Genomic DNA, 22563 nt, shown 5'->3' on the forward strand with positions numbered 1-22563 from the left:
ATTGGCTCAAATGTCAGCCCCTGTGTTGGTCAGAGTGGCCTGCCTCTCTTCACCATGGTGTCCCAGGACACCAGGAACAGCACGTGAACGCCGTTTTGGGTGCCTTCCAGCATTTAGCCTTTACACACTTGCTAGTCGTGAGTGGCTCCTGAAATTTTCCTTTTATCCATGAGGGGGTGTGAACCTTGGGTAGGCAGAAAATAGGTTGTTGTGGAGAAAACCTGTCAGAAAATGGTGAAGGGAAGGCCAGGCTGTGGAGGTGCCAGAAGAGCGAGGAATTTCCCACCCGCACTGTCTTCAGCAGCTGTAATGGCTTGGACTGTGTCCCCACCAAATTCATAGATTCAAGTCCTAACCGTCAGTACTTCAAGATGTGACCTTATTTGGAGATAGGCCCTTTACAGAGGTCATCAGGGTGAAATGAAGGCATCAGCAGTGCCCATCCCTTCATCTCAGACTTCTGGCCTCCGGAACTGGGAGAAAACCCTCTCCTGTTATCTGAGCCACCCAGTCCGTGGTGCTTGGTTACGGCAGCCCTAGCAAGGACATGCAGCAGCATTTTTTGTGGGTGCGTGAGAGGGCAACCCAGGGGCCTTTAATTAAGCCATTCTCACACAGTTTAGGAGAAACGTGGCCCCCAGTGCCCTCTCTGTGGAGGCACGTGGCTCTGGGTCCTGAGGTGGCAGAGGCCTGCCTGCTGTTGTGGAGAAAGGCCCCTGGGACCTGGGCTGGATCCAGCTGTCCCCTCACTGTGTGTGAGACTTAACCTCTGTGCTGCGGTTTGCTTATCTGTAACTTATCTGTAACTGTAACGTGGGCCTGAGGGAGGCGGTACTTCATACACGGGGGAAGTGCTTAGAATGAAGCCAGGTACACTGAGCCCTGTACAAAGGTGTTGTGACTATTATTATGGGAAGAAGTCTCTGGGGAAATTCCAAACCCTTGGCTCTTGGCACCAGCAACACAAACACCTCACGGCCCAGCCCTCCTGTCCCTGGGATGGGGGTGTGAGAACACTGAGGCCATTGTGTCACCCGAGGCCACATGTGGTTGGCCTCATCCTGTTTCCAACATGTGGGCTGGGTTTCAACGTGGAACGAATGGCTGCATGGACCTGGGTCCATAGGAAGCCTGCCATGGTCACACACCAGCTGCCTAGTCCTGTGGAAGCCAGACTGTGGTTGAAGGAACACAGAGAGTGCTGGGGGCAGGGCCAGGGCCGGGGCCGGGGAGGAAGTGGGAGGAGGAAAAAGGAAGTGAATCCGCTGGTTCGAGGCAGAATTTGGAAACAGGCACAGTTTCTTTCTGAACATCCTTTCGCTCTGAGCTTCCCCCTGTTTGAAACTCCTTGGTCGTGTGGCCCTCCACCCCTCACTGGGGGCCACCACCTGGCTCCCGCCACTGTCAGTGCCTTCCTGTCTTCTCCCCTCTGGTGTTTGGAGGGTTAGCTGGAAGGGGTGGAATGAGTCCTGGCCACCTCATCATCCTAAAGTTGTCCGCGTTTTAAAAGCAAGACTCAAAATGATTACAAATGAAATTAAAATTCCTGGGGTTTCAGGCAAGGTGGAATAAGGCAATGAAAAGCTTTTGTATTAGAGCCAGCCTCCAAGATGGGCCTTGACCATCCTACCTCCAGGTGTTCATGCTCATGTGTGGTCCCCTCCCATATGGAACCATTCAGGGCTGACCTGTGTCACCAATAGGATACCGTGGAAGGGACAGTGTGTGACTTCCAAAGCTAGGTCATTAGAGACCCTCCTGGTTCTCTTGGACCACCCCCTCTAGAGAAAGCCAACTGCCATGTCACGGGGACATTCAAGCCATCCTGTGGGGATGCCGGCGAGCAAGATGGTTGCTATGTGAGGGAGCCCCCGTCCAGCTTTCAGATGACAGCAACCCTGGCTGACATCCTGACCACAACCTCCTGAGAGACTCTGAGCCAGAAAGACCCAGCCACACTGCTCCCCTCTTCCTGACACATAGAAACTGTGTGAATGGTCAGTGTAAATGGTAATTAGTGATGCAGCATCAGATAACTGAAATGACTAGTAATCAAAAGCTCCAAAGCTTTCTTGGAGGGGAGGCCCAGTGCTGGTCTCTCCTTGGGTCAGCTCCCCAGGCTCTGGCCATAGCTGCCTTCGTTTTGCCCCTTCTGAAGCTCCACTCTTCTCTGATCGTTCCATATTTGTTCATGGTATTTTCTCTCTCTTTCCTTCCTGGGTTGGAGAGGAGAGGAGCTTCATGCAAAGTTTAGGTCTACTGATGATAAATTAGGGCATCTTGAGGATGAGTTTGGATATATAGATTTTTAGTAAATGGGCAACGGTCTGTATTTGATGAAAATGTATATCCCGTGTATCTCTTTATAGCCTGGAGACTTCAGTAAAATATTTCCCAAATGCCAGTGGGGTTTGGCTGTCTGGGCGTTACTGTGGGCATTCGGCGTTTGCAGATGCGGGATGTCATTTTCGATGCGAGCAGCCCCCTTTTCCTCCAGCACCGGGGAAACCTGCCGCAGCCTGTAATACAGCGTGGAGCCCGTGTCCTCTGCCCGCTGCACAGGGGATTTGCCAACTCCAGCGCCTTTGCTTTGTCAGGGTTTTCAGACTTCTGACCTCAATTATTTCAGTGGGAGGTCATTTTTGCAAGAGAGGATGCAATGGGTGTTTGAAAAGAGAAAGTATTTCACGGGCACTTCAAAGAAGTGTTGCAAGCATGCCAATGAAAAACCTCACTTTTGTAAAGTGAAGCGGTGAGATTTAGTTCCAGCTGATGGCTTGTTTGGGTTGCCTTTGGTCAACTTTTGGTTGAAATCCATGTGCAGAAAAGTGCACAAAGGGTAAGCCTGCAGCTTGATGAATTGTGACAAGGTGAACACACCTGGGTAACAGTGCCCAGATCCAGAAATGGAACATGACCAGTTCCCAGAAGCCACCCTCATGTCCCCTTCCAAGGGTAACTGCTATCCTGAATAACACCACCGGTTCCTTCGGCTTGTTTGGAACTTTATAGGGATGGAATCTCGGATCCCTTTGTGTCTGCTTTTCTTTGTGTCTTTCTTTTACTTGACATTAGGCTTGTGAGCTTCATTCTTATTATGGGATGGAGTGGTACCTCTTTCCTCCTCATAGCCCTGTGTAGCCTAATAGCTTTCCTTGTATGTAAAGTGTCTCTTTTCTCTCACTGCTTTTAAGAGATCCTCTTTTTCACTTGTTTAACAGTTCGATTATGCTATGCCTTGGTGTAGTTTTCTCCATTTTTTGTGTGTGCTCGGGGTTTGTTGAGCTTCTTCTATCTATGGGATTACATAGTCTAATAGTTTAAATCTTTGTGTAAACAAGATTTCCTATATTGAATGTTCTGGTCAGTGTATCTACATTTATTTCAGAGAAACTTTTTGAGAGAGCTTAAAGGGATTTTTAAGGCAGTTTCCCTCTCAAGCTGTCACCTCCTCCACCTCTACTTGGATAAAAACAGTGAAGGGTTTGTCTTGTCGGGCTGATAAGAAACCCTCAGCTTGTGGTGATTTTAGCCTCTGTTATGGGTCCAGAGTCCACTCCCTCAGGCTCCATTGATTCTGTGTCGAATGCCTGTGGCTGGATATCAGGAGGACGCCTGTTTTTGTCAGCCCAACTCTTTTCATGAGTGAAAAGTAACAAGGGAAACAAGATGAATTCAGAAAAAAAAAAAAAAAAAAAAAAAAAAAACCCAGTAAGGAAAGGGAAGGTATGCCTTTCAGACAGGCATTGCTACAAATTTTTATCATGTCTTTTTCTTTTTAAAAAAATATTTTCTGTTTTTCTTTTTAAAAATTTTTAATTTTGCTACAAATTATAAAACTGGTGGGTGACGGTGGACATTTCAAAGCCACTCACATTTGACATGGCAGTGACTTCAGGCTGGCCTACATGGCCTTTTGTTCTCTGTACATGTACAGATAAAAATCTTTCTTGATTCTTTTTTTTTCTTTTTTTCTTTTTTTGAGATGGAGTCTCACTCTGTCGCCCAGGCTGGAGTGCAGTGGTGTTATCTTGGCTCACTGCAAGCTCCGCCTCCTGGATTCAAGCAATTCTCCTGCCTCAGCCTCCTAAGTAGCTGGGATTACAGGTGTGCACCACCATGCCTGGCTAGTTTTGTATTTTTAGTAGAGATGGGGGTTTCACCATGTTGGCCAGGCTGGTCTTGAACTCCTAACCTCAGGTGGTCCACCTGCCTCGGCCTCCCAAAGTGCTGGGATTACAGGCATGAGCCACCATGCCCAGCCTCTTATCTTGATTCTTGAGCATGTCTATGCAGTGATGTCCAAAGCATTCAATAGCTGACTACTTGATAGAGTTTTATATCTATTGATGGATATAGTATTAATAACACTCCCTGTAGAATAGAGGTAGTATGTGTGCCTGGCTAAGCTTTTTGTGGCTTAGTGGACACTGTTTCTGTATAGCAACGTTCAGCAAACACTTCATTTTGTGCAGGTCCAGATAGTAAATAGAGATGAGTAACACAGGCCTTTGCCCTCAAGGAGCTCACAGCCAAATATGGGAGGAAGCATGTTTGTAAACAAAACGCAGTTTCTAAATAAGATTGATGTTAAAAATATTAATATAAACAATATTAAAATTTTAGTGATTAAAACACAATGGCAAGGATGCAGGTCATGAAATGAGTGGAAAATAGGAAGGGAACAAAAGATTATACTAGGCCAGTGGCTCTTAATGTGCAGCCCCTGGATCAGCTGCAGCAGCCTCCTTGGAAGCTTTTTAGAAATGCAGATTCCCCGGCCCCATCCAAGCCTTGCTGGATCTGAAACTCTGAGGGTGGGACCTGACAGTCTGGGTTTCCCCAGCCCTCCTGGTAATGCTGATGCACATTCAAGCTGAAGAACCACTGGTTTAGACAGTGATAAGCCACCAGGGTTCTGTCGGGAAGCCTAGGACAGGCCATTTTAGTGCCCACGTTGTCCTTGTCCCCAAATTGCCAGAAGCCTCAGCACAGCTTGAACCTTTTTGTTAGGGGACTGATCTTTGTCGGCAATCAATCAATAAAGTATATTAGGGAGTTTTTCTGAATTTTTTTTTTTTTTTTTTTGAGACAGAGTCTCGCTGTGTCACCCAGGCTGGAGTGCAGTGGCACGATCTCAGCTCACTGCAACCTCCGCCTCCTGGGTTCATGAGATTCTCTTGTCTCAGCCTCCAGAGTAGCTGCTGGGATTACAGGTGCCCATCACCACGCTTGGCTAATTTTTGTATTTTTAGTAGAGACGGAGTTTTACCATGTTGGTCAGGCTGGTCTCGAGTTCCTGACCTCAGGTGATCCACCCACCTCGGCCTCCCAAAGTGCTGGGGTTACAGGTGTGAGCCACCGCGTCCGGCTCTGAATTCTTAAATGAAGGGAAAGTTTTACTTTACCCAACTAGTACAGCTTACCACTTTCTTTCTTTTATGGATTGTGTTTTTAATGTCATTTCTAATAACTGTTTGCCTAGCCCTAGGTTTTGCCCATTTGTGTAGGAGGGGTAAAGATCACTCACATGGGTTTACACAGGCAAGGGCATAACTGGCTGAAGAAATATAAAATGCCATGTGATGCTGCCTTCGTTTGGGTCCTTGCAGAAGTGGAACCTGAAATGAGGTTTCTGGTGCAAGTTGATTTGGGAGGGGAGTGGGGAAGTAAGACTAGGAAAGGAAGGCAGCCATTAGGGCCGGGCTGTTCATGTCACGCAATGGGCGACTGGAGCCTAATTCCACACTTTGGAAACTCTAGGAAATGGTGCTCGCTGTGTCATGGGCCCCCAAGATCACCTCTGGGTCCGGTGATTTCCTAGGAGGGCTCATAAAACTTGACACATGTCATATGCATGGCTATGATTTAGTAAAGCAAGAGGACACAGAGAAAAATCAACAAAGGGAAAAGGCTTATGGGGCGAAGTCTGGAGAAAAGTAGGCACGTGCCTCCAAGAGTCCTCTCCCAGTGGAGTCACACAGAACATGCCTATTCCTGCCCATGGTGAGTTGAGATGACATGTGTGAAATGTCCACCAGGGAAGCTCCTTAGAGACTCAGCGCCTGGGATTTGTATTGGGGGCTGCTCACATAGGCATCCTCTGCCTAGCACACATTAAAATTCCAGACTCCCAGAGAGAAAGCAGGCATTCAGCACAGATCACAGTATTTGGACAAAGAGTTTAGGCACAGTGAACCACTCTTACCAGCTCTGGGAATGGTGAGAACCCTCCCAAAATACAAATTCCCAGATGCCAGCCAAGGGCCAGCCTTGCAAACAGGCCTTTCTAAGGAGAGCAGTCTCAGGTCTGCTATATTATGTGTTTTCTGCACAGGTACAAAGCACATGCCTTGAAATAATCTCATTCAAGGGACAAAGGAGTAGGACATTTGAAGATGTCTGGTTTTCTCCAGACTTTGCCCTGCAAGCCTTTTCCCTCGGGAGTCAGTTCTTGAGAGTCATCGATTAACACCTACTCCCAATAATGCGCTTCAGGCATGCCATGTGAGCAGAGCCACCTTCTGTGGGTCTCAGAACAATGACAGTGACCTTAGACTAAGCGATATGGTTGGAAATTAGCTAGAGCTTACTGGAAGGTTTTGAGCGATATGAGTGGGGCGCTGGCAGCATCAGATACAGTAGTTATTCTAGAAATTGGATGGGGAAAACAGAACCATGTGTATAGGGTAGTTCACATGCCTGGGGTCGTGTGGCAGTATTGTAACTGTGAATGAAGAGACCGAGGTCAAGGCTTCCCTCTAACCTCCTTAGGTAGATGCCTCCTTCCTGTGTCTGCTCATTGGAGGAATGGGAAGGTGTGTGTGTTTGTGTTTGTGTGTGTGTGTGTGTGTGTGAGAGAGAGAGAGAGAGAGGGCATGCGTGTGTGTGTGTGTGTGTGAGCATTGTGGGGGCAGAAAATCCTGGTACATCTGCTGTATTTTAAACTTCCACTTCTAATCTTTCAGTTCTGAGCAGTGTGAATAGGCAGATAAACAAATGTTTGCTATAGCCTCAAACATTCATGCCAGAACATTTTTTTCCCTCCTTCCACACAAGTAAATTAAGAGAACAGTGCTTTGTTGTATAATTTGAAGATGGCTATTAATTTGTGTTGGATTGCATTTCTTAAGCATGTTATGTTATTCGAGGAGCAGGAGACAGGCTGGCCTGGCCGCCCCCGGAGGAGGCGCTTGTGGGGAAGCTTTGAAGCTGGAGCAGGAAGGAGTGAAATGACACAGTCTGATGATGATCACGGTAATGCAGGCCTTGCAGCCTGGCGACATTCTTCAAAGGCAACTAACTGCAAGACTGCCCTCTTACCCTCCCCTCTCAGACGTCTCCAAGACCCTGCCAACCGCCAGATGAAACCAATCTTCCTAGAGCCTCGTGTGGTGGTCTCAGGCATCGCTTGGGAGTGCCTTAGAAATTCAGCGTCTCAAATGCAGTCTTGGGCCACACCCCAGCTCTCCAGGATCAGAATCTGCCGTTTAAAAAGACCCTAAGGGATGCATGGCTCATCCAGGTCGGAGTCAGATCTCACCCGAGGCCGCACATTGGCAGCACCTGGGGAGCTTTTAAAAATGCTGATGCCTGGGCGCTGCCCCAGGGACCCCGGTTTAATGACTCTGGGCGGGGCCTGCTCCTTGGGCTTTCTGAATGCTCCCACTTGGTTCGGCTGCGCACCCCGGGCTGGGAACCGTGGGGTTCCCTGGCAGTACCCTTCTGGAATTCTCCTTCCCCAGCCTCCCAGGCACGTGACTGCTTAATCTCTTCCCTCTGTGGCTCTTTCTCTGTTCTCTGCTCCTGGCTCCCCGATTTCTGAAGGCAGCCCAGTCTCTTTTCTTTCTTTGTTACCTCCCGGCCATTCTCCAAAGTGCCTCTGCGGGGGCGGGAGCTTGTGAGAAATTCGAGCCTCAGCCATGCCCCAGACCTGCTGAATCAGCACCTGCAGTTTAACCAGAAGCCCAGGGGATGCGCATGTGCATTGTCATATGAGAAGCGCTGGTCTAGGTGACGTAAGCTGAGAAAGAAACCCAGGGAATCTGCTGGAATGTAGGGAGCCTGGGCTCAGGAACTGGAAGGCGTCTGTCTGGGTCTCTGGCTTGTTTGTTCTCTAGCTGTCTCAACTTGCCACTGTGGTCATTTGGGGCTAGATCATTCTTCTCTGTGCGGGCCGTCCTGTGCATTTAGGACGTTGGGCAGCATCTCTGGCTTCTACCCACTTCATGCCATAGCAATCCCCCTCCCCAGAGGTGATAACCAAGAATGTCTCCAGGCATTGTCAAGCGTCCCCTGGGGGCAGAATGGTCTCCAGGGGACACTTTGCTGTCTGCCTCTGGCCTCATTCCCTCCCGCCATAGACCCTTGGTAGGGTTGGTGGCTCCAAGTTAGCCACTGCCCTGGAAAGAGAGACTTCCTTTCTCCTCCTCGTCCATGTGTGCGGCCCTGCATGGGTCCCACGCTCATCCCCATAGCCAGTCATTATGCCTGGTGGTTGGAGCACTGTCATTGGCCAGATTGGGTTGTGTGCCACATCTGGGGCCAGGGGCTAGCTTTGTTAGCAATTGAAGGAGACTGGGAGAGTTCTGAGGGAGGCACAAATGACTATTTTGAACCATTCTAGCACCCCTTTACGGACCCAAGTCCTCCGCTGACCCTTCACCCAATAACAAGCTCATTTAGCAAATATCTGTTGTGTGGCAACCAACAGCTGGGCCCTGTTCCAGGGCGGGCATTTTATAAACAGTCTTCAGGACCATCCTAGGAGGTGGTCTTGTTAGCCCATGTTACAGGTGAGCAGACTGCAGCTCAGCAGGGCTGGTGACACCCATGGCAACCTGCGGAGCCCAGTTGCTCCCTAATTCCCCCCACCCTGTGCCCTGCTGTCAGCCCTACCTTTCTGTCACCCCCTTGAGCTCCTCCTCCCCTCCAGGCTGCCCTACATTGCCATATAGCTGAACGAATTGTAAAAGGAACACTGTGTCATCATGCCTCTGCTCAAGTCAGGAAAGACTGTTGCTGCTGTCATCTTTTGTCCCCTCCCCAGTCCCCTCACCTCCCTGCCCCTCAAAATGCTCTCCTGACTTCTGTTGGGTTTACATCTCTACTTTTCTTTGTAGATTTACCAAAGAATTCTGGTTCCTGAGCTTTGTAATTTACTTCTGCCCGTTTTTGAACATGATGTAAATGGGATCACACAGCGTATTTGGATGCATCCGGATTCTTTTGCTCTGTATTCTGTGTTTACTCATTGCAAGCATACTTTGGGAAGTGCTTGAGTCAAAGGGTGGGTAGATGAGAAGTCACTGAAGGTGACAGAGGAACGGCCATGGGTCAGAGAGGGAATTACCTTGGCATTACTTGGGCAGAGCTGGAGTGGTGGGCTACGCAGTTGGGAGGTTGCGGTGACCTGGGTAGGAGCTTCAGCTAAGGGTCTGAAGGCTGTGGGGAGGATGGCAGGTGAGTCCTGGTAGGCTTGGGAGGGTTGTCCTGCCTTCTGTTTCTGACAAGGTAGGAGTTACAGGTTGGAGGAGATGGAAAAAGGGGGAAGCATTCCTCATACAGGCTTGTTGGACCAGCAGGAGCTGAACCAGCAGTCGTCTTGGGTTGTAGTGGAACCCCCTCTGAGACTAGTGGCTTCCAGCACCAAGGAGCTGGCAGCCAGCAGCCAGCAGCCACTGAGCCCAGCACCTCTCGTAATCCACAAGGTTGGAAGAAAACAACTCGGTAAAGGCTGCTTGTGATGAGTCACTGGGGCTCCTGGAAAATCTGTAAGAAATGAAGCTTTTGAGATGTTTATTTTTAGCTGCCATCTGACCATGGCCTGTCTCTGAACTTGATGTTCTTGGGCCCTCTCCTCTGGCTGTGTGTTCTAGAATTTCTATCGTGTCCTGTGCTTTTCATGTTGTCATGTGAACACTACAGGTAATTGTGATGATCTTGAACACTTTGTTAGCGCTATGGTATGATCATATTTTTATTCATGAACCAAGGCACCTGGAATCTTGAAGCATTCGGATCACTAATTAATTGGAGAAACTTTTCTGATGGTAGGATCTCACAGAAACCTCTCTCTCTCTCTTTCCCTCTCTCTCTGCCTCCTTCTCTCTCTCTCTCTCTGTCTCTGTGTGTGTGTGTGTGTGCGTGTGTGTGTCTCTGTGTGTGTGTCTCTGTGTGTGTGTCTCTGTGTGTGCGTGTGTGTGTGCGTGTGCGTGTGCGTGTGTGTGTGCGCGCGTGTGTGTGCGTGTGTGTGTGTGTGCGTGTGTGTGTGCGTGTGTGTGCGTGTGCGTGTGCGTGTGTGCGCGTGTGTGTGTGTGTGCGTGTGTGTGTGTGTGCGTGTGTGTGTGCGTGTGTGTGTGTGTAATAGGAACTCATTTTTATTTTCCCAAAGCTTTAAGGTTGAAATGTTGATAGTGACATGGGTTTCTGGAAACTCATTCCTTCCCTTAAATAATCCTAAGGGGAGTGACTGTGGCCACTTGTCTTTATATTATACTTGTCCCCGTGGGTCACGATGATTTGTTTGCTGGGTTTTGTTGGGAGGTGAGGGCTGCAAATGTGCTGGTAGCTCTGGTGCCTCGGACAGTGGCCTGGCAGATAGCAGATGCCCAGTAAACACCCATGGTGTAAAGCAGGGGCCGGCAAAGCACAGCCTGCAGGCCAGATCCAGCCCGTTCCTGCTTTTGTAAATAAAGTGTTATCAGCAGGCAGCCACATCCCTTCATTTCCATATTGTCTGTGGCTGCTCTGCTGTACAATGGCACAGTCCAGTAATCGCAATGGAGACTGTATGGCCCGCAAAGCTGAAAAGATTTCCCATCTGGCCCTTTCTGGGAAAGATTTGCAAACCCCTATCAGTTAAGTTACTATGAGGAAACAGGAAGGAGCAAGGGGCAGGAACAGCTTGTGGGAGAGGCTCATGAGAGCCAGGGGTGGTTTTAGTAGCAGTTTCTACCCTGCCCACGCTGGCAGGGGACCCTGCTGGGACTCGCCTCTAGGGTGGCCTTCCTTGCTTGTTGGAGACTTTTAATCTTTTAATCTGAGTTATGACTTTCCGTTCCATCTGTCCAAGTCATCTGGGGATTAGCTAATAGAGCAAGTTGGCAAATAATCTGACATGGTCTGATTTGGGAGGGGAATACTGGCATAAACATTGGCAGGTTCTGTGGCACCTGGCCACTGCCGGGCAGAGGACAGAGGGAACAGGTGGAAGGGCTTCAACCACAGCGTTTTATGGGCGGTGTAAATACTGATGGCAGCACGAAGTGTAATGGCTCCAAATTGGAAATTACCCCAGTGTCACCCGCAGTAGAATGGATAACTACATTGGGGCTGATTCCTCAGTCAAATACTGTGAAACAGGAGTGGGCCGAGTTCGTGATCCTGTGGGCCATCTCCAGCTCACTGCCTGCTTTTGCACAGCTTAGGAGCTAAGAATGGTTTTTGCATTTTTTATATGGTTGAGAAAAAACCAAAAGAATAATATTTTGCAACACATGAAGATGATATGGAATTCATATTTCAGTGTCTGTGAATAAAGTTTTATTGAAACACAGCACCAGGCTGTGTCTATGGTCTCTGGCTGCTTTCCAATGACAGCGGTGGAGCTGAGTAGTCTCGACAGAGACTACATGGCCCAGAAAGCTTCAAATATTTACTCTCTGGCCCTTCACAGAAAATGTTTGGTGGTCCCTGTTACAAGGCAAAGAGAATGAACAGATAGTTACACCGAACAACATGGGTAGATCTTGCAACATAATATAGAATGAAAGAAGCTGGAAACAAGATTTCATTTCTTTAAAGTTCAGAAGCAGGCAACAGTAATCTATAGTGTGAGGGTCGGGATAGTGGTTACCCTTTGGGGTGGGTCAGGGACTAGCGGGGGCTTGAAGTGGTGTCTAGGGGCTGGTCATGTTTCATCCCTTGATCTGAGCGCTCCATACATGGGTGAGTTCCCTTTGTGAAAATGTGTGGAGCTGTTCATTTGTGATTTTTGCATTTTACGAATAGATGTTTACTTCAATAAAAAGCTTACTCAAGAAAAGTGATTTCAGTCTGGCAGCTCCTCAGAAGGTTAAACAGAGTTCCCATCTGACCCAGCAATCCACTCCTGGGCATATACCCAAGAGAAATGAAGACATATATCCATGCAAAGACTTGTACACAGATGTTCCTAAGAGCCTTATTCATAATAGCCCAAAAGTAGAAACAACCCAAATGGCCGTCAGCTGATGAGTGGATAAACAAAATGTGATACAGCCACACAATGGAATCTTATTCAGCAATAAATAAAAAGGGGTGAAGCACTGATACGCGCCACAGCCTGGATGAACCTTGAAAGCATTATGCTAGGTGGAAGAAGCCAGATGCAAGAGGCCACATACTGCATGATTCCACTTATATGAAATGTCCAGAATAGGCAAACGCATAGGATGGAAAGTACATTAGTGGTTGCCTAGGCTGGGAGAACGAAGTGATTGCTAATGGGTAGGGGGTCACTTTTAGGGGGATGAAAATGTTCTGGAATTGGATAGTGGTGATGATTGGACAGCCTTGTGAATTTCCTGTAAACCACTGAATTGTACACTTTAAAAGAGTACATCTTATGGTATGTGAATTACCTCTTTAAAAATGCTGTAAGAGATTGCTGCTACAGACCTGTGTATATCTGTACAAGTCAGAAGGAAAAGGTCTCAAGGTGACAGCCACCTCGTCCATTCTTCCTGCTACTCCTCCAAATGCAGATATCTTGAAAGTTGACAGGCAGGGGGAATGCCTGACTTCCCCCAGGTAATCCAGACCCTTCTTCTAGATCCAAGCCAGTTGAGTAGCACAGAGCAGTTTCTAGAAGGTAGCTAACATGGGCATGTTAATTTTGCTACTTTTGTTTACTAAAACTGCAGTTCTCAGAAAAACAGGATAAACTAAAAGATCCTAGATAACTTGCTTCCTGGACTTTTCCTGTGATTATGCCTGACTTCACCCCCATTTTCCTGATGTCTGTTTTCCTTTGGTCTGATTGGAGAGGAATGGGAATCTTTGTAGTAGCCACTGGGGCCCATTCCCATAGCTGAGCCTGGGCTGTCGGCTCCTTGCTGGTTCCTCCAAGACATCTTTGCTTCACAGCCAAAGAAATGGAAAAGTAAAAAACGAACAAAAAACAAAAACAAAACAAAACAAAACAAAAACATTAAAAAAGACTTCATTGCTTACCTGTAGGTTGCTTTTTATATATAGTTCTCAATCTCTTATGAATTAAACTTCTTGGGCCCCACTTCTAGGTGTTAAGGGCCATAATGGTTGCAAATATTGTGATAACTTCTGAGAGGATCCCTTTTGAGGGTGTGAGATGACCACCCAGAGGATCTCAAGGTTTTCATTTCGCTGACACTGAAGAGTGTATTTCTTAGGATTTTCTGCTCTGTAATGACAGATAATCACAGCTGGCAGTGAAGATAGCTCTGAACTTTCTGTAAAGTCCCAGGCCTAAACATTATCTGTGGCAGAGACAAACAGTTTTAATTAATGACAAAAGGTCTGCTTGTCCCTGTGAGGGTGAAAGGGGCTGGTGCTAAGTTTCATTCCCTGTGCCATGTACTGGGGTGAAAGGGCAGGGGAGGGAGCATCCCAGGGTCCTGGCTTTCGAGAGAGGGGCAGAGAGGGTCAGCTGTGGTCACACACCCACACTTGGGAGTCGTACAAGTCTCTTGGTTAGTGGTCTTGCCACTTTGAATAGAGGTATTTCATATTTGAAAGAAAACAGTCTAAACGGTCTCCTCAAAGTAAATGCTTTGAGGAGTTTTTAGGAAAAGCTATTTTGAATGTCAGGCATAGATTCATGTTTTAATGGCCTCACTGATTCTTGGTAAGTGGAATCCCACAGAAGGTCCCCCAGAAGCTCAGTTGGACCACCACAATCTCCCTGAGCAGAACTGGAGTCCATCAGGTCCCCCTATCAGCTACAGACAGTGGAGGAGTGAGCAGATCAACTTCAGAAACGAGGCGACATGCAGGGGGGTAAGGAAGGGGTGTTTTCATGAAACATGATTTTCATTTTAACAAACATTTATGAAGCGCTAACCACATGCCAGGCACAAATTGCTTTACAAATGTCAGCTCATTCCGTCTTCTTCACAGCACCCTGAGGCAGGTAGTGCTGCAATTCCTACTTCATAGATGGGGAGACTGAGGCACAATAAGAAAGGTCTAACAACTTGCTTAAGGTCACACGGGTAGTAAGTGGCAGAGCTGAGGTCTGAACCCATGCAGTGCTGTTCTGGAGTCTGTGTTTTAACCAGTATGTGTGTGATGCTGCCTGTCTTGTGATGAACATCAGAATATGGAGGGACAAAGTGCAATACTGAAGATCCAAGTATCTCATACTGCCAATTTGTTTTAAAATACGTCTACGAAGAAAACATACCAACAGGTTATGGGAGTTATCAAGGGCATGACGATGGGTAATCCTTATTTTTTTCTCGATACTTTTCTGTATTTTTCAAGAAGTTTTGTAAGCTGGGTGGTTGGTTGTGTGTTTAAAAAAAAAACCAGCCACAATAATACCTCTGATTTCTGAATGCTCATCTAGAACTTTGCCATTTCCCCATCAAGAGGTGGAGTCTACTTCCTCTCACCTTGAAACTGGGTGGGATTTTGTGATTGCCTCAATGAATAGCAAGTGGCAAAAGGGACGGTACCTGACTTCTGAGGCTGAGCCACGCAAGGTGATACAGCTTCTGCCTGGTCTCGCTCTCTTAACACGCTTGCTTTGGGGCCCAGAGCCTCTGGGTAAGATATACTGCCACCCGGCCGGGTGCGGTGGCCCACGCCTGTATTCCCAGCACTTTGGGATGCAGAGGTGGGCAGATCACCTGAGGTCGGGAGTTTGAGACCAGCCTGACCAACATGGAGAAACACCATCTCTACTAAAAATACAAAATTAGCTGGGCGTGGTGGTGCATGCCTGTAATCCCAGCTACTTGGGAGGCTGAGGCAGGAGAACAGCTTGAACCTGGGAGGCGGAGGTTGTGGTGAGCTGAGATTGCGCCATTGCACTCCAGCCTGGGCAACAAGAGCGAAACTCCATCTCAAAAAAAAAAAAAGAAAAAAAAAGAAAAGAAAAGAAATACTGGCACCCAAAGTCACATGCTGAATAGACCACATGGGGATGCCACATGGAAAGAGAGAGAGGCCTGGGAACCCCAGCTGTTCTAGTCTCCAGCTGTTGAGTCTCTTGGCCCAGGCACCAGATGTGTCAGTGAACAAGCCTTCGGATGATGCCAGCCCCAGCCCCTGTCTGACCAAGACCTTGTGAAAGACCCTGGGTGAGGATGGTCTTGCTGAGTCCAGTGAGACCCCAGTACCAGGATAGATAAAGATGTGATGGGCTGCATGCAGTGGCTCACACCTGTAATCCCAGCATTTTGGGAGGCTGAGGTAGGAGGATTGTTTGAGCCCAGGAGTTTGAGACCAGCCTGGGCAACATAGCGAGACCCCATCTCTACAGATAATTTAAAAAATTAGCCAGTGTGCTGGCATGCATCTGTGGTCCCATCTACTCAAGAGGCTGAGGCAGGAGGATCGCTTGAGTCTGGGAGGTTGAGGCTGTGTTGAGCTGTGCTTGTGCCACTGCACTCTAGTGTGGGTGACAGAGTGAGACCCTGAAAAAAAAAAAAAGAAAGAAAAGAAAAGAAAGAATCCTTTGGGATGGCTAAAGAGGATACCCCAACTGTGTCTGGGGAAATTAATGCAAGTTCCACAGATAGGGTGAAACAGAACAGGGTTCTGCAGTGTGGATAGGAGCTTTCAAGGCAGAGGAGAAGGTTCAAGGTAGAAGAGAAAAGCACATTCAAAGATACTGGCTTCTACCTGACATTTTTGGTCAAACATGGATAACCATGATTCACCTAGGGTAGCATTTTTATATTCAGCCAAGCCTTGATTCTACTTAGAATCTGTCCTTCTAGATCTTGATCTAGGTGATTACCTGCTTTCTTTCATCTTCTAGAACCTGGTGTGTTATTGCTAATACCCAACCATAAAAAGTCCAGGTTTCCCTTGAGTGTTACAGATTCCTGTTCTGAGGGCGAGCTGACCCATTCAGAGTCACTTTTAACATCAGAGCTGTAAATGACATCATTAATACTATTGTATTAATACATGCTTGTCTTCATTGGGTCCTGGGTAAAGTGAGTTTTACTGGACAGGATCTGCTGTTGAAGAACTTGAGCCTGACTTCCTGGGGTCTTCATGCTTGGAGACCAAACCTACTGATACTTTCTTGCCTTGAGGCATTGTTTACAAGATATAGGTGTCCTGCATTCCTTCCGCAGTTCCTTTGGAGGCAAATAATGGTTGTGTAGGAGAGATGTTCTCTTGTCAGGCAGGGTACCTCCAGCCTGAACTGAGGCAAATTCCACTCCACCCTCTCACTATTGGTACTGTCATGTATGGCTGCTCCAGTCCTCCCCAGAGTTGGTCTGCATTGCTCCAGCTAACTTGACCTGTCTTCCTTTCTCTCCCTCAGAGCTCAAGTTCATTCTACCTATTAACCCATTATTATCATGCTGCTGAATAACAACTCCTTCAAAGGACTCAGTGGCTTAAAACAACAACCATTCATTATTTTCACAAGTCTACAGGTTGGCTGCATGGTTGGATTGGGCCAAAGTTGGCTGATCTTGGCTGGACTCACACACAAATCTGTGGTCGGCTGGACCTAGATGATTTTTTTCCCCCTTTGAGATGGAGTCTCCCTCTGTCACTGATGCTGAAGTGTGGTGGCGCAATCTTGGCTCACTGCAACCTCCACCTCCCAGGTTCAAGTGATTCTCCTGCCTCAGCCTCCTGAGTAGCTGGGACTACAGGCACCTGCCACCACACCTGGCTAATTTTTGTATTTTTAGTGGAGATGGGGTTTCACCATGTTGGCCAGCCTGGTCTTGAACTCCTGACCTCAGGTGATCCACCTGCCTCGGCCTCCCACAGTGCTGGGATTACAGGCATGAACCACTGTGCCTGGCCCCTAGATGATCTTTTAACCCCAACCTCACAGTAGACATCACCACCTCCTTCTGGGTCCCCAGGGAAGTCCTCTGAGGCTCTGCAGATCAGAGCCTGTTTATTTTCCTCAGGACCACTACATGTTCCATCAAAGTTTAAAGATATGATTGTTCTCTACAGTGACTTTTTGTTTCAAGCATTATTGCCTTTGGTAGTTGTTTGACCAGAGATGTAGTTAAATTTTAGGTAGTATCAACTCCTTTTGGATAGACTGTCCAAGTCCCTACGATTCTATCTGCTGGCTGGGTTTTTCTGACAAGGGCTTTCTTGGAGGGTCAACAGCCTGTTGTCTTGTTTTTCCCATCAGATATTTTCTTTCCCACATATATTAAGAGGTTATTTTCATGTTATTTGTGTATAAATGAGAATGAAATCTTTGCTTTCTAATTTTACTTTCTTCATATCATTGGTTGCTACTGACTTATGCAATGTGATTCTTCCCTGGGCACTCATCAGGGGGTGTTGTTTTCAACTTGGCATGGCTCAAACCTCAAACTTTTAAAGTTTTAAAGCAGCTGAGTTGCACTGATGATCAATAAATCAATCACTGTGACCACTTTATTGCTTGTAAGGTGATTACCCTACTTTGCCCATAGTGACTCTTCAATTTGATTAAAATGCAGTTTCATTGGGTCGTGGTTCAGTCCTCCAGATATATAAATACATGAGAGAAGCCTGCACTCAAATGTTTTTATAACCACCCTTCAAATTTTTTAACCATCTATGCCAGCACTTTTGTGGTCCTCATCCTATAATTCAAATTTCCATGCTCTTTGCCAAAGTAATTCTTATTTAGTGCATATTCCAACCTCTTGTCTCTGTAAGAGTGTATTCTTTTTTCTGCTAACTGGTGGTGAGCCTTGGTTCCACTGCAAAGCATTTTCTACAGCAGAAATGAGCTCCTGTGCAATCTGTAGATCGGGCTCTGATGGTGGGAGAATATGGGAGATGGTGTTGGTTCACTCGCGATTGTTTTCCAGGTGAGGGGAGCTGGAATAGTGGGAGTGGAATTATTATCTTGGACAGGAAAGGAAGACACATTCAACTGTGCTACTGCCCTGGCAGCAGGAGCCCTTTTGACTGCATTTTAAGACATTAAAAATGAGCATCTGTCCTGGAGCTCCTTGCCCAGGGTAGTGTGCCACCAGCTTCTCATGGCTCTTGGCTCACGGCAGGTTGTCCCACCTCCCTTGTCCAGCTCCAGGGTGGCCCCACTCACACAGAGGGCTCCTGCCATCTGCAGATTGCCTGGGCTCCCACCAGCTCATTAAAGTCTTGCCAGCATTTTCACTGTGCCGTTGGAGTACATTTTGAATATCCATGATGACAATCACGTAGGCTGCCTGCCTGAGTGGTCCACTTTGTCTCCCATAGGAACCAATTATTGGTTTGATTACCATTGTTTTCATTGAAACCCTATTTGCCCCTCCAGCCCTGTCATTTGGACACCTTGCTTTTGCAGAATGTGAGGTTTTCCAGGAATGTATATAATTAATTGATCCTCATTTGCAGATTCCATATTTTCAAATTTGCCTACTGGCTAAAATGTATGTGTAGCTCCCAGATCAATACTCGTGGAGCTTTCGAGGTTGTTCATAGATACATGTGTGTGTAGAGCGACAAAAAGTGCCAGCAGCACCCGTTCCTCACTGAGGTCTGAGAAGGCGATGCTCTACCTTCCTGCTTCCACTCTCCTCCTGTCAACAAGGGTCCTTTTCATGTTCTATTTAGTGCCATGTTTTTCACAGTTTTGTGCTTTTTTTGTTGGTAATTTTGCTGTTTAAAATGGCCCTGCAATGCAGTGCTGGGAAGCTGTCTGGTGTTCCTGAGTGTAGGAGGGCTGTGACGTGTTTTATGGAGAAGCCTTGTTCAGGCATGAGCGATAGTGCTGCCGGCTGTGAGGTCAATGTTAATAACTCAACAATATCTCTTAGAGTGTCTTTAAACAGAAGTACATAAACAAGGTACATCTTGATTGTTTGATGAAAATGTGACCAAAGATTTTGCAGGAACCTAACCCTGTATTCTCTTGGGAACAGTAGTTCAGTATTCAGTAATTCAGTGTTTGAGGTGACTTTATAGAGCATAACCTCCACGAATAATGAGAATTGACTGTGTATATATTTCATTACAACACAGATGCCTATGCTGAAATAATTTTTCTTATGTAAGAAAATAGGGCACATGGACTATTCTTCTGCCATGTCCGTGGCATGTCCTGCTCATGTCTTTAACGACTGGTTTTCTTGCCCAGGTGTAATTAGCATGGTCAATGCGGGAGCGATGAGTGGCTCTGGAAACCTGATGGATTTCCTTGATGAGCCGTTCCCTGACGTGGGGACGTATGAGGACTTCCACACCATCGACTGGCTAAGGGAAAAGTCACGGGACACCGACAGACACAGGAAGGTAGGTGGCATTCCGAAAGGACGCACTGCAAATGGCTAAGCCATGTTTTCATTCAAAAGTTACTGAGCTGGGGCTTAGGTCCATGTACGTGAGATGTGCTGGGTTAGGGTCTAAAGAAGAAAAGAGCCAGTGGGAGGAGCAGATATATTGGCTGATCATTGTACTAGCAGGAGATTTGGGCAGGACGCTGTGTCATATGGAGGGATTGTGGTGTGGAGGAGAGGGAGGGGACTTTGCAGGTGCCATTTCTGGACCTGTTTTCTCATTCATGAGGATGGAAGCGATTATGCCTGAAGAGGAAATGAGATTATGTGTATATGAAAGCACATATGACAGTGCCTGGTGTCTAGCTGGCAATCAGTATATATTTTAATGGACTACAGTGCTTATCTGTCAAGTGCTGTGGAATCCTTTAGGCTTGGTTAGGGAAGGGTTTTTCAGCAAGGGTAGCATTTCAATTGGGTCTTAAAAGATGGCTAAGATTTTGCCAGGCAGAGGAAGGACGAGGATTCTAAACATCAGGAATGCCCCCCTTTTTTAAGTCACAAAGGCATGAAAGAATGTGATGTATCTGGGCAATGCAGGAAGCTCCGAGGATCTGGTGGAGGATTCCTGCAGGGGGAGGGATAGGGATGAGTGTGGAAATGCAGGCAGCAGGGCCACGTGGGAACGGCCATGCTGGCGGTGGAGAGGAGTTTGTATTTCATGCTGAAAGCCACAGAAGACAATAAAGATGCGCTGCAAAGGGAGAAACAGGAAGCTTGGAAATGAGTCCAGGAGACTGAAGGCAGTGATGTGTAGGTGGAGAGAGGGGATCAGGATCGAGAGGTATTTTGAGGCGCCACGGACAGGATTCAGGGGAGGTGCTGGGGCCAGGAGGGGAGTGGGGTCACAGAACACCAGGCTGCGGCCTGATGAGGATGATGCCTTTGATGCCTAGAGGAAGCAAGAGGGGACTGGCAGACTGCGGGGGAGGCCAGTGAGTTCTGTGTAGATGCGTTGGTTTGAGCTGCGCTGCGGACGGGTGATCACAGGTGGCGAGAACTCTGTGGTTCAAGGGTGAGGGAAGGGCCGGGGGGAGAATGAGTTCCCTGTGTGCAAGTGGAGGCTGAAGCTTTAGAAACAGCCACGGTGGCCTGGGTGTGTAGAGACAGAAGGGAAGAGGCGGTCAAAACCCCAGGCAGTGCCCAGAGTTACCAGGTCTAGGGGAGGCAGATGGGGAGCCTGTGACAAGAGGGGACCGTGCCAAGAGCAGTCCCCTGTGAATGGAAAGGGTGTTGTGTAGGGGCCTGCTCACAAGGTCACCCTCTATAGAGAGGTCACGTAGGAGGCAAGTCAGCGGCATGGGGGCTGGCAGTGAGGGGAGAGCTGCTTCAGACGAGGGTGAGGAGTGACATGGACAGTGTGACCATGTCACATCGCCTCACGAGGGCTGGCACGAAAGGAGGAGGGGAATGTGTAGGGAGCCAGGCTCAGCCATGAAGATGTTGCAGCCTCTTGGCTCTAGAGCGCAGGAATGTAGGGTTGAGGCAGGGTTCCCTCTAGAGCACACAGCTCAGCAGACTGCGTCCTGCGGGCCGAAGCCAGCTGGCACCTTGTTTTATAAATAAAGTTTTATTGGAACTCAGCCATGTCCATCCATTTCCATATTTTTGTGATTCCTTTTGTGCTACAGTGGCAGGGTTGAGGAGTTGCAACGGAGACCATCTGGCCCGCAAAGCCCAAAATATTTACTCTCTGGTCCTTTACAGAAAACATTTGCCCACCCCTGGTCTAAAAGGCCGTGAGGGAGTGATGATCTCAGAGGAGCAGACGATTCTGTTAGCACAGGGAGGTGTGTATAGGTATGTCCATCTGCTGTGGGAAACGTGATCTATGCCAGCTAATTCTAAGTTTGTGCTGCTAAAATTTAACCTTGAAAACAAAAGGAGGAGATGAAGTCTGTGTGAAGAGGCTTTTTAATGAAACTTAGCAATGTAAGATAGTAGCTCATATTCAGAATGGAGACACCGAACCAATGTCCCCCTTCAGCATGGCTTTTAAATCATCAAAGATCAAACCACATTTAGTGTGTTTTTTAATTAAGTGAATTCTTTGAGTGTGTGCTCAAATTCTTTGGAGACTATTGTGGTATCTTTATAGCTCTGTGAACTAGAAAGCCCCTCTTACCATTGCGGCACATAACTGAAAGAATCACGTCAGTGGGAATTTAGCTGCTTGATGACATTCATCTTATTTTCTTAATTACCCTGTTTCCCGAGGAAACAGTTTCAAGGAAAAAAGCATGAATTGAAAAATGCATTCAGATCAGTTGCTGTATCTGCTTTGTTCCAGATCACCAGCAAGAGCAAGGAGTCCGTATGGGAGTTCATCAAGAGCCTGCTGGATGCCTGGTCGGGATGGGTGGTGATGCTGCTCATCGGCCTGCTGGCAGGTACATGGATGGGCATGCGGCACTCCCGTGGGAAGCTGCAGAGGCCGAAACCTCAAAACACGAACCCTCTGGGAGATTTGGAATATGGCGCGTGTCGCTTTTACCCCTGTGGGAGGGATTTATTTCTTGAAATATCTAAGGGCAAAATGCATGACTGTATATTTAACCTAGAATCCATCATCAATAAGGCATGCCCAAGGCATGAGCTCAGGCACAAGCGTCTGGAGAGCTGTGACGATAGAGCTGGTAGCTTTTCCACACAGAGCAGAGTTTTCTTACTATACCGGATTTGACTGAAAACACACATTTTTTTTGGAAACAGTCTCGTTCCGTTGCCCAGGCTGGAGGGCAGTGGAATGATACCAGTTCACTGCAGCCTCCACTTCCTGGGGTTGAGCAATCCTCCCACCTCAGCCTCCTGAGTAGCCAGGACCACAGGCATGCGCCACCACGCTCAGCTGATTTTTGTTATTTTTTCATAGAGATGGGGTCTCACTATGTTGCTCAGGCTGGTCTCAAACTCCTGGGCTCCAGCCATCCTCCTGCCTCAGCCGAAGTGTTGGGATTACAGGTGTGAGCCACTGAGCCCAGCCAAGCACACATTTTATATTCGGTTCTTCTTGATTATGTAGATGGCAACAAATTCAGGGACTGTT

At 47.6% G+C, this 22563-nt stretch overlaps 1 protein-coding gene across 2 annotated transcripts in view; it reads left to right on the forward strand.

Annotated features, from left to right (window-relative positions):
* The window catches only part of CLCN4 (chloride voltage-gated channel 4), an 81327-nt gene that overhangs the window by 9211 nt on the left and 49553 nt on the right, over positions 1 to 22563 (forward strand). The window contains exons 1-3 of one of the 2 annotated variants that reach the window (XM_055266991.2): positions 9922 to 10052; positions 19319 to 19473; positions 21808 to 21907. In XM_055266991.2, the coding sequence (XP_055122966.1) occupies positions 9968 to 10052; positions 19319 to 19473; positions 21808 to 21907 (340 nt within the window). In that variant the 5' untranslated portion in view covers positions 9922 to 9967. Of the gene's footprint in view, positions 1 to 9921; positions 10053 to 19318; positions 19474 to 21807; positions 21908 to 22563 lie in introns of those variants that run through there. The other variant, XM_055266993.2, reaches the window with a different exon arrangement.

Source organism: Symphalangus syndactylus, chromosome X (genome assembly GCF_028878055.3).
Source record: "Symphalangus syndactylus isolate Jambi chromosome X, NHGRI_mSymSyn1-v2.1_pri, whole genome shotgun sequence".
Taxonomy (NCBI): domain Eukaryota; kingdom Metazoa; phylum Chordata; class Mammalia; order Primates; family Hylobatidae; genus Symphalangus; species Symphalangus syndactylus.